Source organism: Triticum dicoccoides, chromosome 6B (genome assembly GCF_002162155.2).
Source record: "Triticum dicoccoides isolate Atlit2015 ecotype Zavitan chromosome 6B, WEW_v2.0, whole genome shotgun sequence".
Lineage (NCBI taxonomy): Eukaryota > Viridiplantae > Streptophyta > Magnoliopsida > Poales > Poaceae > Triticum > Triticum dicoccoides.
In genome coordinates, this window is record NC_041391.1 from 228,512,181 (window position 1) to 228,525,972 (window position 13,792).

The window sequence follows — 13,792 nt, forward strand, 5'->3', positions numbered from 1 at the left end:
GCGTGGGTCTTGTGTTGTTAGTGCTGATGGTGGGCCGTACCAGGCCCCCGTTGGAGCCATGCAGTGGGCCGCAGGCAGGCAAATTTGGGTACCTTGGTTCCCAAGATGCCGACACATAATTCTTTTTCAGTATCACACTATTGGTATCAAAGGAATTGAGCTCGAGAGAGATGGCCACCAATTTCATCTTTGGCTTGAGCGTCTAGCTGAATGAGCTTCTTTTCTTCATCGGTAGGTGCTTGAGGAATTAGAACTGTGAACCCAATGTGCACGACGTTCCACATGTCATCATCTATAGCTCGAAGATGGATCTTCATCTTCTCCTTCCAAAAGGGGTAATCCGTCCCATTGAATATGGGAATCTTGAGATGCAACTTGTAGTTCATAGAAGACATACTTAAACTCCAAAGTCGTTAGACTAAAATGAGCAGAGTCAAGGAGTACCTCCCTCTGATACCAATTGTAGGAACGAAGTATGTCTACCAGAGGGGGGTGAATGGGAGTTTTAAATTTTCTTTGGAAAGCTTAAATCTCTCAGAACCCAGCAGTGGAATAAACAACAAACAGACTAAGAAGAACTACAACATATGACCGAAGGGAAACTAAAGCATGCTTCGAAGTAAAATACATGAATAAAATGCATTGGAGGTAAACTTGAGTAACAGAGGTAATCGATGGTGCTCGATGGCGACAAGGTATTTGTTCGACCAGTTCGTCCTTCTACACAACTAAGTCTGGTTTGAGGGGCTGCGACTTAACACGGAAGATAAACTCTCTTCACCCTATTCTCCTCGACAATCGATTCATCAACCGATGTCGATCACTCGTGGTAGATACTTGAAGGCGATCTCCAAACATTTACAAACTTCTTCTTTGAGAACCACAATTACTCTTGGTCTCTGAAGAACTTGACACCTAACCGTCTAGAGAGTTTGCAGCTGTCAAGAGTAATAGGCGGAGTGTACTACTTAGATTCTAGTGATGTTGAAACACTATCTAATTCTTCGGCTCTAGTTTTTTTTTTCTCGGTGTATTTTAAACTCAAATCGCTCAGAGAGGGGGTTGCTCAACAATATTCTGAGAAATCAAACGGAACAGCCACCGGACAAAGCCGGCGTGGGGTGGCTATTTATAGCCGCAGCCTTCCCAGATGGGAAATGACCATTTTGGACACGAGGTCCAGCCAATGGCCAACCAACACATGATCAACGGTCGGTTTTTGGAGCAACGGTAACATTACTTGAGGAACAAGTAATGCTAACTCCTCGGTCCGAGGCAAATCTCTCGCAGCGAAGAATATCACAGTCTCTTGCTGGCAATTATTTTCTCGGAGCACAAAGAGATTTCTCTCGCAGCTTTCATAGGTTTGGGTTTAGCATCAGAGAATCAAAGCTTCGAAACATTATACCCCTCTTAATAGTACGGTGGTCCTATGACTCAATCAAAGAAGAAAAACAACAAAATAAATACTATGTCTTCACTTCGTCTTCATTCTTCCTCGAGCGCTGTCATTTGCTTCGAACAATCACCGAACCAATTGCTTAAACTTCAGCAATTTTTAGGGGTCACTCTCGTTAGCTTTATCCTCAGTAATAACCTTCGCTGTTGTGCAGGGAGATTATCTTCGTCATTTTCATCAAACTCCTCAATTACTCCAGGGACCTGTTACTCTGTATGCACTAGCAAACACATAAGTCCCAAACTGTTTATGTCAACAAAATCCAAAACATAAGGGGCCTAACGTTGCACCAACATCATGGTTGAGCTGAATGATGTTTGCATTGCCCATCTCAAATTTCTTTTGCTTTGTTTTGAAGCTCTCTCGGGTCTCAAGATTAACTTTTTCTAAGAGTGAGGTTATTGTGACTGGTGCATCAGAGGCGGAGGCTTTTCGGGTCTCTCAGCTCTTAAATTGTTCGTTGGGCTCCTTTCCCTTTAAGTACTTGGGCCTTCCTATCTCTCCGGTCAGACTATGTTCTAAGGAATTCACTCCTACTGTGTCCAAGGTCGGTAATAGAGTTATGCCTTGGAGGGGCAGATATAACACAAATGTTGGCAACGTGTGTCTCATCAATGCCTCCTTATCTTCCTTGTCGGTGTTTATTATGGGCTTCTATCTCCTTTCTGCTGGCACCCCACGGTGGGTTTGATAAGCATAGGGGTGGTTTCTATTGGAATGTCGCGGATAACAAACGTAAATACAGGATGGTAAAATGGAAGTCCATTTGTAGACCCAAAAACCTTGGGGGGTTGGGAATTCTTAACACCTTGGTCATGAATAAGTGCCTTATCATCAAGTGGTGGTGGAAAATTATGACTAGTGGGATGGAATCCCTGTGGTTCTCTATCCTTAAAGATAAGTATTTTCGTTACTCTAACCCTATGTTTGGGGGAGCCCAGGGAGGATCCCAGTTTTGGAAGGACGGACCTTGTTAAACTGCGCCCTATCTTTAAAGAGCACGTCAATTTTGTAGTTGGAAATGGTAAATCCGTTAGATTCTGGACAGATTGATGGTGTGGTAGCTCTACTATTGTTGTGGCTTTCCCTACGCTTTTCTCTTACTATTCGGACCCGGAGATCTCAATCTTTGAGCTCTCTGATAATAATTGGGACTTTTCTTTCCGTCGTTCTCTTTCCCCAGAAGAGTTTGATGATTGGCAATGCCTTGTTTCCCTCATCCCCGTGCTCTCGGTGAATGAGGACTCGGTGATTTGGCCCCATTCGGTCATTGGTCACTTTTCAGTTAAGTCCTTATATGCTAGACTTATTTCTGGGGTTCCTACTACTAAGTTCCACCCCATCTGGCGTGCCCCTATACCCCCAAAAATTAAGATCTTCTTGTGGCAAGCCTTTAGGGGTTGACTTCCTGCTGCTGACCAGATTCATAAGCATAATGGGCCTAGCTCGGTGGCTTGTGTGTTACGCGACGCTGTGGAGGATACTAATCATATCTTTTTCAGCTGTGTCCTGGCCAAGATGGTTTGGTGTTGTATTCGTTCTTGGCTGGGTGTCACTTGGCACCCCACCTCCTTCTCGAACCTCGGAACCTTGGCATCTGGCCTTTCTGGGATTACCAAACACATGTTCTGGATTGGTTTTGCCGCGATTTGCTGGTCATCATGGACGACTAGGAACAACTTTATCATTGAGCATATCTTCCCTGCTAGCATGTTGATTGCTTATTTAAAGCTTGTCTGTTTCTGCAGTGGTGAAGATTATTGACTAAGGTTGATGATCATGGTGCGTTCGACCTCCAGTGCGGCAAAATTCGGGCTTCAGCTTCTTCTGTTTCGCAGCAGGTCCCAACTAGCTAGTTGTCTTCAATCCTCCTTTTGCTCTAGGTAGAGGCCTAGGTGGTGCTTCATGTTGCTTATCCGGCCTGCGTGTCGTCGATGTTTGGTTGTGATGCTGTGTATCTCCGTACTTTGTCCTTGCGTGTGGTTGTGGCCGTTTTTTTTTTAGCATCAGTACAGACACAAGCGCTCATATACATGCGCATACACTCATCCCTATGAACGCACACACGCACACCCTACCCCTATGAGCACCTCCGAGAGACTGAGCCGGCATATCATCTTGAAATTTACGAAGTCACCGTAGGCGCCTCGTCGTCGACGGGAACGTCTCCTCCCACTGAAAGCGCATCGCCGGAAATCCTGAAATAAATCCAGGAATAATGCGAGCACCAGGATTTGAACCCTGATGGATTGGGGATACCACTGTCCACCTAACCAACTCAACCACGGGTTGATTCGCGGCCCTTTTTTTTCGTATGTGTGGTTTCGATGTACTCTGCCTGGTGGCTTTATTTAAAGTCAAGCGTATGCCTTTCCTTAAAAAACATGACCAATGGGCCTAGCTAGTCAAACTCGAGGGAAATTGTAGAATGGGGTAAAGCTTGACCCAATGCAACAATTTGGGGGTTTTAAACGGGGTAAACAGTTTACAAATGGGAGATATATAAAAAGTGGAATTCACTCTGAACTTATTATTATTACATGTATGCATCGTCCTCGATCCCCATGCGTGCACAACTATTTAATTTCTACGTACGTACCAACATTTGACCAGACAATTGTATATAGCTAGCTTAAGTACGCAACATGATGAAAGAACAGCCTAAGACACAGGTCACACAGCTGCAATCTTATCTTACATACATATAGCTCCCAAATTAAATAGTCGTCCTCATGCATGCATCATAAGGGTCAATCTTCCATCCACCGTGATCTTCTTCTTCCTAGAATCCATGAATCAAGGGAGCCCATGAATCAACCAATCCATCACCGGCGGCGCGTGATGATCAAATCTCTGCCAACAATGTTTCATATGATCAAACTCTCTTTTTATATATCTGGCCGTGACTGAATTGACAGATGTGAGTGCATGCGCGGTCGATTGATTCTTAATTTTAGTTACCAGAGGTGGAGGCCGTGGCCGGCGTGGAGGCTGCTGCACGCCGGGTCCTGCAGGTTGGGCTGCGTCGGCTGCAGCCGGAACCCGGCGGCTTCGGCGGCGTGGAGCTGAAGCTGCGGGGACGTCAGCTGCAGCGCGGTGCTCGACGACTCCTCGCCCGTGTAGTACGGCGTCGCCGGGAAGGCCGGCGTCAGCATCGACAGCACCGGCGGCATCACCGCCATCTTCCCGTCACTGCCATGCTGGTTCTCGCTGATCTGTAGAACAAGGGCGCGCAACACCAACAAATCATTATAAATTTACACGTACGTGCATGCATATGCTTGCTTCAACAGAAATTTCCCATTGGTTAAGGCAGGATTGATCGATTACCATGCGGCACAGGAAACTGTTCTGATCTTCCAAGATATGCTCCTGTCAATTGATCAGTCAATTAGCAACGCTCACATAGCGATCAACCATTTCACACATAGACACCAGATCAATAGCAGATGCCAAAATGAGCAATTGATAATTCGTTATATACCTTGCGACGTAAGTTGTCGAGCTGCTGGTTCAGGAGCTGATGCTGCAACAAGCCAAGAACACGGCAGTAACACAAGACATGAATTAGCCGGGTAATTAGCAGTAAACCCTAAATAGGAAAAGTTCATGTGCTGCAAGTTAGTAAAAGTAACCAGTTCATATCCTGGCATGCATTGCCCTTTTTACCTTTCTTGCACGGACTTTGGCGACGGAGAACTCGAGCTGCTGCTCGATGTCATTGACGTCGGCGAGGGAGAGGGAGGAGAGGTCATCGCCCGTGTACCTCCGGATGGCGCCATCCAGCTTCTCCATCTCGTTCCTCATCCGTGTCATCTCCACAAATATTTGCTGGATCCATCCATGCATAACAAACAGTATAAATTTCCCAGTGCGCAGTCAGTTTGTAGATGTGCTGAATGCTGGCAAATTAATTACTAACAGTAGTAATAAGTGATTTTTGGTGTGTACCTGATCGTGGTTAATCTCCTCGAACTGACTGTTGGTGGCGTTCTGGTACTGCTCAATGAGATCCCTCAAGCTACATCATCGGATAGTTGAACAAGTATGTTAGTTACATAATTCAGTTAACTAGTTTGCTGGTGATGGCTATCTACATCTACTTAATTCAGTTATACTCTGTCAGTAATTTCATGCAAAACAGGGTCTAATTGTTGACAAACATCAGATAAAGATTATCTAGGAAACTGGTTCAGTTTTGTGCATTTTCTTGATGCATGCCATGCATCTATCATGTGAATGATTGAACAAGTTTAGTTAGGATATCATATCTTGGACACTTGGAGCCAGCTGCACCAGATTTGTAGTAGCAAGCCCTAGCTTCTACTCAAAAATTTGGTGTTCTTCATAGTAATGCTTCTACTCAAAAATCTGTCTGAATCGTGAGCTTGACTCATCTCGGAATAAGAACACAGTGAGTTTATAAAAGATTAAATGCATGCTTTGCTGACAGATTAACATACACAATTAACTTGATCCAAACAGACAAGCAAATCCAGGCTTACGTGACATGCATATACTCGACAAAAATACGATCAACACCACTCGATCTCCCTAAACAGATCGTAAAATCATACTAAAGGTAGAAGACTGAAGACCACATGCTAGAAGAAACATACTAACTACTACTAGTAGATCCGGTTCTCCAAAATACTGGAAAGAAAGAAGTAGATGGTAGCAGCTCGAGGAAAGAGAAGCTAATAAATCAATTAATAAGAAAGACGGACCTGGAGGCGGGGCTGGAGTACTCGAACATCCTGCCGGTGCTGGAGAAGATGACGACGCCGACGCGGGCGTCGCAGAGCACGGCCAGCTCGTTGGCCTTCTTGAGCAGCCCGCCCCGGCGCTTGGAGAAGGTCACCTGCCGGTTCGTGGCGTTCTCGATCCGCTTGATCTCGATCTTCCCGCGACCCATCTCCGCAACCGCAACCGCGACGATCGATCCAACCAGAGGAACCAAGCTATGGCTTTGCGCGTCTCCGGCCCCTTGGTCTCTCCCCCCCTGCTGCAGCAACAAGAAGAAGAACGAGGGTTAATCGTCTTCACGAGCTAGCCCCCTCATGCATCAATCAAACCGAGTGGATCTGATCGAACAACACAATCACACAAGCAGACCAAAAGAGAGAGAGAAAGAAAGAAACAAAATCATGCGGAGCTAGCAGCTAAAAAAGCCGGATGCGGATGCAGCCCTCTTAATTTGCCAGGAACCAAAGAACTAGGAAGCCGATGCTCCAGCTAAAGTGGAATTTTTCACTAAATTTGCGAGGAACAAAGGGGCACTCTTTCCGGCGCGGATCATAAGAACGGAGAGACAGGGAGGGGAGGAGTAGTACTAGCTACCAGCGGTGGTGGTGATATGCACATTACCTTGTGATGTGGTTGCTTCAAAGGCTAAGGCAGGGGGTGCAGAAGGAGGGACATATATAGAAGGAGAGTGAGGTAGTGTACTGCTGCTCCTACCGCTTGGCTAGCTAGGTCTACACTCGATATCCTCACATCCTGCCTAGCCAGCTGCCCCGAGTAAGCATATGCAAAATAATGGTAAATGCCTGCAGGCAGTACCAGTTGTTAACTGGCCCTCTTGACTGGCTGTAAATAACGACGTACGATGGCTGGCTATCCTGCTTCTTTTTGGTGGTGTTTCTTTCTTGCGCGGCTGTCTAGCTGCTACCAGCATGCAAAGTGGTTGCCTTCTCTGGCTCTTGTTTGCAGTCAATCAATTTTTATTTTGTTTTTTGCCCTCCATATATAGAAGAGATCTCTATATAGGATAGAATGACGCGCAAACCCTTCTCCCCCTTCATAATTGCTTCTGATTAGCTTTCTTTTCTTGACGGCGCCTACATGATTAATTGACTACCATGCATAAAGTTAGACGGTTACATTTGCCCACAATAGCTATATGTAAGTTGACTGAATTTGCGATTTGGGTCAGTCGATTTTTGGAGGAAGAAACAAGTTCGGTGGAGGAAAGGAAGAAAGGTACAACCGGCGGCGATCTATCTTAGGGTGGCAGGCTCGCCGACGATCTATCTTATTAGGGTGGCAGGTTCACCGACGATCTATCTTACGGGTGGGGGAGTGCAGGTTCACCGGAAAATTATGTTCCTTGCCGAGGTTAGAGGGATGGTCGTGGGTGGCGCCAGCACGACGGTTGGGGGTGGTAGCCGTGGACAGCGCCAGCACGGCGGTGCGCGGTGGTTGGGGGAGGGCGGGAAGGCGAGGCAGGCGCGGGAACGCCGCAGGCCGCGGGAGGCGGCAGCAGGCAGTTGGGCCGGTAGTACGTCCGGCGGTTTGAAGAAGAAGATGCGCAGGAGATCTGGGCTGAAGGTTTGACAAAGAGATCTGACCGTCCATTTTTCATCCAACGACTTAAACCAAATCAATGGACCCCAAAAGAAAATTCAGACGACTGTGACCTAGCCACTCCCATAGTTGCCGATGTAAACCAGTACTGCACACCCCCACTGTATTAAGAAGGCTGCATGCAAGTGTTTGAAGCCATGGGAGGAGTATAGGACATGGTTGATTACAAGAAATGTTTGTACAGATGCATGCATTCTTTCTGTTTTTCAACACGCGCGTGTACAAATGAACGAAGGCCACATTCTCATCCCAGATAATTAATCGGGATCAAGTCTAATCATGCCCAGCCTGAGCGTGACCTGTGCATGCATCCACGGTCATACAGCATATATACAACTTTGAGCATCGGTGCATGCAATGATGCACCCTGCTGCAACATGCACGAGCCCCTGTGATACGCCGCAGGTCACACACACACACACACACACACACACACACACACACACACACCAGCTAATTCCTCACCCTGCATCCACTGCGCAAGTCGACGACGATGTGCCATGAATACACATGAGAGTGCGCGAGGGCAGAGGCCGGCCGGGTTGCTAGCTATCTAGGCAACGATCGGTCTGCATGGCCTCACAAGGCACCACGGACAGCGACGTTCTCTGAGCTCCACCGCTGCGTCCGTCCGTAGTGTGGGCTCGATCGTAACCGCCCTCTGGCCGCGTGGCCCCACTCCGATATCGACAGGCTCATGAGGTGGCCGTGGCCGGGGTGATAGCGACACTTGCCACTGCACCCATCGATGATCGATCGGTCACCCAGGAATCAAACCCAACCCTAGCTAGCTACAGTAGCTGCTGCAACTCATGCAGGGCATATTGACCGGCCTCCACAGTGGTTGCGCAGAGGCGTAGTTGGACCACTCTGGAATTAACCTCACTAGTGTAGTATATACTACTCCATAAAAAACATAATCGGGCTCAAGTCAGTGTTTCGGTCCGTATACAAGCAATAGATTGAGTTGTTCGTTTAAGTCTGCTCACTCGTTCTCCGGTCGAGTCCAGTCCAGAAGATGTGCCTGGTTCCCAAACTCCCTCTCCTCTCGAACAATGGCATCTAGCGAGCGCCACCAGCCAACAGCACGAGGCTGATAGGGCACCCGCTGACGGCGACAGATAGGCGATCGGCGAAGGACGCTCGTGCTGGTGGGTGGCGGCGGCGGATAGGTCATAGGTGACTAGCAAAGGGTGCATCCACACAGACACAACCCTATTAGGCTGAGCACTACTTGTTTTCTATTCTAGTCCAATCTAAAGTAAGATGTTTGTTCTCCTTTAACTGAAAGTATGATTTTGTTTTGCTATGAAGATTTGAACATGTTGAAAGTGCAAGCTTTAAAGTTTTTACAATCGATAATTGGTAAAATGAACTGATTGAATCATTAGGGATTTGTTCCAACTGATAGTTAATAATCAACTTTGAACTATTAGAAAATTAAGAGCGGATGCGAGTGTTAATGTGGGTGTTTCTGTCACACACAAGTGGCCACAATTCTGGTGTGAATTAACTTTTTTGGTATATGCAAAGATTAGTCTCGAATTGTAAAACAAGTAACCAAAGGTTGAAACAAAGTAACGAGCATAGAAAAGTAAATAACATAAAATTAAAGTAATTAAAGTAAATCGTCAGTTTGTCTACAGTAGGAGGTTAGGCATTGGAAACTCGGACCATGGTGTACATTAGATATGCCGTGTATCGGTAATACTAATTACCTTTTTATGTGATTATACTCTTCGATTATATGTTCAGTAGGTAGGTCATCCTTGAATAGTTGAACTCCTCTATCAGGGATTGTTCTCCTATATTGTCCTGCACCAACGCTATCACATGCATGGTCATTTCGGCAATTAAAGTCGTAAAACCGGACCAATGCTTTAATGTGGTTATCCTCATACTGTCTTCACTCCTTATAGATACCAACACCCAGTGGCGTAGCTGCGGGGTGGATAGGGTGGTCTATGGAGCACTCTGTAAATCGGCCCAGTACTTCACTGTAGCTGTGCAAAAACTATACTTCACTATAGTTGTAAACAAAACAAGCAGGCCACAGCGCACGCTCAAGGCTCAAGCCGAAAATGAACGATTACATGATTGATTGCTAACTCCCATGTTTCATTTGTACATTCTATAGATGTTGTTGTCTTAACTATCCATGGATGTCCGGACGTGATGCCTAAGTGCAATTATGTAATGTATAATCATACTCATAAAAATTCCAATTTAATCGATAAGAAATTGTAATTTGTTCACCATGCCATGTTACCTTTATTTGAAGAGCTGCCGCTAGCAAAACTATGGATCCAATCCATTCATCCTTACTTCTTTCAACCTCGATAATTGTACTTTTAATTTCTTTTTCTCTAGGTCAGTTTTGATTCATGCATCTCTGTGATGCCATGATGCCTGCTTTCAGATAGGGTTCATTTTCATATTTATTAATATGAATCAGAGGGAGTATCAAAATTTGCAGACATCTTATTAAAACATTTAATTAATTGTCGGTTTGATCAAATAGAAAAAGAAGCTACAAGTCCATTTTGAGCAGCCGACCGAGTGTAAGAAAATCTTCGTAGGCTAATTGGGTTGTGAAGGAAATATGCCCTAGAGGCAATAATAAAGTTATTATTTATTTCCTTATTTCATGATAAATGTTTATTATTCATGCTAGAATGTATTAACCGGAAACATAATACATGTGTGAATACATAGACAAACATAGTGTCACTACTATGCCTCTTCTTGACTAGCTCGTTAATCAAAGATGGTTAAGTTTCCTAACCATAGACATGAGTTGTCATTTGATTAACGAGATCACATCATTAGGAGAATGATGTGATTGACTTGACCCATTCCGTTAGCCTAGCACTTGATCGTTTAGTATGTTGCTATTGCTCTCTTCATGACTTATACACGTTCCTATAACTATGAGATTATGCAACTCCCGTTTACTGGAGGAACACTTTGTGTGCTACCAAACGTCACAACATAACTGGGTGACTATAAAGGTGCTCTACAGGTGTCTCCGAAGGTACTTGTTGGGTTGGCGTATTCCGAGATTAGGATTTGTCACTCCGATTGTCGAAGAGGTATCTCTGGGCCCTCTCGGTAATGCACATCACTATAAGCGTTGCAAGCATTGTAACTAATGAGTTAGTTGCAGGATGATGTATTACGGAACGAGTAAAGAGACTTGCCGGTAATGAGATTGAACTAGGTATTGGGATACCGACGATCGAATCTCGGGCAAGTAACATACCGATGACAAAGGGAACAACGTATATTGTTATGCGGTTTGACCGATAAAGATCTTCGTAAAATATGTAGGAGCCAATATGAGCATCCAGGTTCCGCTATTGGTTATTGACCGGTAACGTGTCTCGGTCATGTCTACATAGTTCTTGAACCTGTAGGGTCCGCACGCTTAAGGTTTCGTTGACAGTTTTATTATGAGTTTATGAGTTTGATGTATCGAAGGTTGTTCGGAGTCCTGGATGTGATCACGGACATGACGAGGAGTCTCGAAATGGTCGAGACATAAAGATCGATATATTGGACGACTATATTTGGACACCGAAAAGGTTCCGGGTGAGATTGGGATAATACCGGAGCTCCGGAAGGTTATCAGAACCCCCTGGGAGGTATATGGGCCTTATTGGGCATTAGTGGAAAGGAGGGGAAAGGAGCAAAGGAGGGGGCACCCCCCCCAAGCCCAATCCGAATTGGGAGGGGGGCCGGCCCCCCTTTCCTCCCTCCCTCCCTCCTCTTCCTTCCCTCTCCCTCTCCTAATAGGAAAGGGGGGAGTCCTACTCCCGGTGGGGATTGGACTCCCCCCCTAGGGCGCGCCACCCCCCTTTTCCGGCCCCCTCCTCCACTCCTTTATATACGGGGGAGGGGGCACCCCATAGACACAACAATTGATCTCTTGATCTCTTAGCCGTGTGCGGTGCCCCCCTCCACCATAGTTCTCCTCGATAATATTGTAGTGGTGCTTAGGCGAAGCCCTGCGACGGTAGAACAACAAGACCGTCACCACGTCATCGTGCTGACGGAACTCTTCCCCGACATTCGTCTGGATCGGAGTACGGGGGACGTCATCGAGATGAACGTGTGCAAGAACTCAGAGGTGCCGTAGTTTCGGTGTTTGATCGGTCGGGCCGTCACTAGTAGAAAAAGGGTCAAACGTGCAGCACATTAGTTCCGGTTTGTATTAGAGCCGGCACTAATGTATACATTAGTGCCGGTTCCAACGGCTAGCCGGGTCGCTCTCATTAGTACCGGTTCGTGGCTAACCTTTAGCACCGGTTCGTGCCACGAACCGGTACTAATGAGGGTGGTGGCAGGATGTTGTCAGTCTGGGCCCCCTCCAGCACCTTTAGTACCGGTTCGTGCCACGAGCCGGTACTATAGGTCCTCCTGCATATAAACCCTTCGTCCAGCTCGCTCTGTTCTTCCCCCTTTCCCCTCTCCTCTCCTCTCTGTTCTTCCTCTTCTCCCCTCGAGCTCATCACACATTTTACCCAAAATTTGTCAAGATTTGAAGGCCCCCATCCATTCAAGTGATCACAAAGGTTAGCAACTTTGTCCTTTCATCTCTCATTGCTAGATTAGCTCTTCCCATGCTTTGTATAGTTACTAATTTGTGAGTTTAGTAATTTGGGAGGAAATATATATATGTGCTAGTATTTGATTTGTATGCAATTTGAGGTCAAAAATAACACTTAGTTTGCATATGTAGGTGTGGTTTACTTAGTGCCTTCTAAATCACCGTCGTAACCACCATCAATCGCCCGCACCGTCCCGTCACCGGCACCACCTTGTGGTGAGCCTCTTGTTCATGAAATTTTATATAACAAATTGATGTTTGTGTGATTTGGATATATAGTTAATCATGTAATAATTATCTTACCCGTACGTTGTTTGTTATACATAGTGCCATGGTGTTGATATCCGTCCCCGTCGGCCCTCGTCCTTGTTATGATTCGGATGTGGTATATTCTCTTTTAGAACTATTTGTTGCATTTCGTGCTTATGACAAATTATGCCCATCAAGTTGACATAGATATTTTTATCTAGGAGGTATGTAAACCGGAAATTCCAACCGACCCTATTGTCGAGAGGTTAAATTTAGTTGAAAGAGAAAACGAGTACTTGAAAGAAAAATTGAAAAGAATTGAGGGGGAGAAGATGGAATTGGAGTTGCATGTTGCCGATGTCGTCGATGATCACAAGATCAAGATGGAGAAAATGCGCTTGAAGAATAGAAAGATTAGAAAATATGCCATCGATAGTGAGGCTTGGTATCATTATGCTGTTGGATCAATTGTTACATTAGTTGCGATCTTGATCGCATTTGTTGTTGCATTTAAATGCTTTAGCTAGAGAGTTATTTGTTTGTTGCATTTAAGTGTTGTATGAACTTTATGTATGAACTTGTATTAATTTGGTCTATTCGGTGTTGTGTAACGAAGATGAGCCGGCAATGGATGTACGATGACCGATGCTCTCCCCAGTTCGTTGAGGGCGTGCATACTTTTCTGCTTGCGGCTGAGGCAAACAAGCGGGCGGATGGTTTTATGCCTTGTCCATGTGCTGGCTGTAAGAATGGTCGCAATTACTCTACGTCAAGAACCATTCATGTCCACCTGTTTGAGTCCGGTTTCATGCCCCACTATAATGTTTGGACCAAGCACGGAGAAAGAGGGGTTATGTTGGAAGACAATGAAGAAGAAGAGGACGACGACAGCTATCCTGGCCATGGGTTCCCTGAATATGATGATACAACAATGGGGGAAGAAGCTGAGCCGGTAATGCGTGAAGAAGCTGAGCCGGCAATGCGGGAAGAAGCTGAAGAAGAGGCATCAGATGAGCCCGTCGATGATCTAGGTTGGGCCATTGCCGATGCAAAGAGAAACTGCGCAAGTGATTTGGAGAAGAAGAAGTTGCAGCGCATGTTAGAGGATC

General features: G+C 45.8%; 1 protein-coding gene across 4 annotated transcripts; it reads right to left on the minus strand.

The window, feature by feature from the left end:
- Nucleotides 1-3,958: 3,958 nt before the first annotated feature.
- On the minus strand, nt 3,959-6,912 carry LOC119323719 (MADS-box transcription factor 29-like). 4 transcript variants are annotated; one of them, XM_037597425.1, is made up of 7 exons: nt 6,187-6,815; nt 5,411-5,480; nt 5,129-5,290; nt 4,944-4,985; nt 4,790-4,831; nt 4,421-4,674; nt 3,959-4,312 (listed from the first exon to the last, which is right to left on the minus strand). In XM_037597425.1, coding segments are annotated over exons 1-7 (759 nt in total). In that variant the 5' UTR covers nt 6,375-6,815; the 3' UTR covers nt 3,959-4,311. The 4 variants fall into 4 exon arrangements, with proteins under 4 accessions (XP_037453322.1, XP_037453320.1, XP_037453321.1 ...); XM_037597423.1 differs by lacking the exon at nt 3,959-4,312 and adding an exon at nt 6,827-6,912 and having other exon boundaries at nt 4,417-4,674; nt 6,187-6,461; XM_037597424.1 differs by lacking the exon at nt 3,959-4,312 and adding an exon at nt 6,827-6,873 and having other exon boundaries at nt 4,417-4,674; nt 6,187-6,464.
- Nucleotides 6,913-13,792: the final 6,880 nt, after the last annotated feature.

Bases quoted from the DNA above. Each gene is read 5' to 3' on its own strand.
- LOC119323719 (XM_037597423.1), bottom strand. From the start codon at position 6,374: ATGGGTCGCGGGAAGATCGAGATCAAGCGGATCGAGAACGCCACGAAC. The intron at 5,481-6,186 runs GTCCGTCTTTCT...CCGATGATGTAG, and splicing joins TACTCCAGCCCCGCCTCCAG to CTTGAGGGATCTCATTGAGC. The intron at 4,832-4,943 runs GTATATAACGAA...ATCAATTGACAG, and splicing joins TCGACAACTTACGTCGCAAG to GAGCATATCTTGGAAGATCA.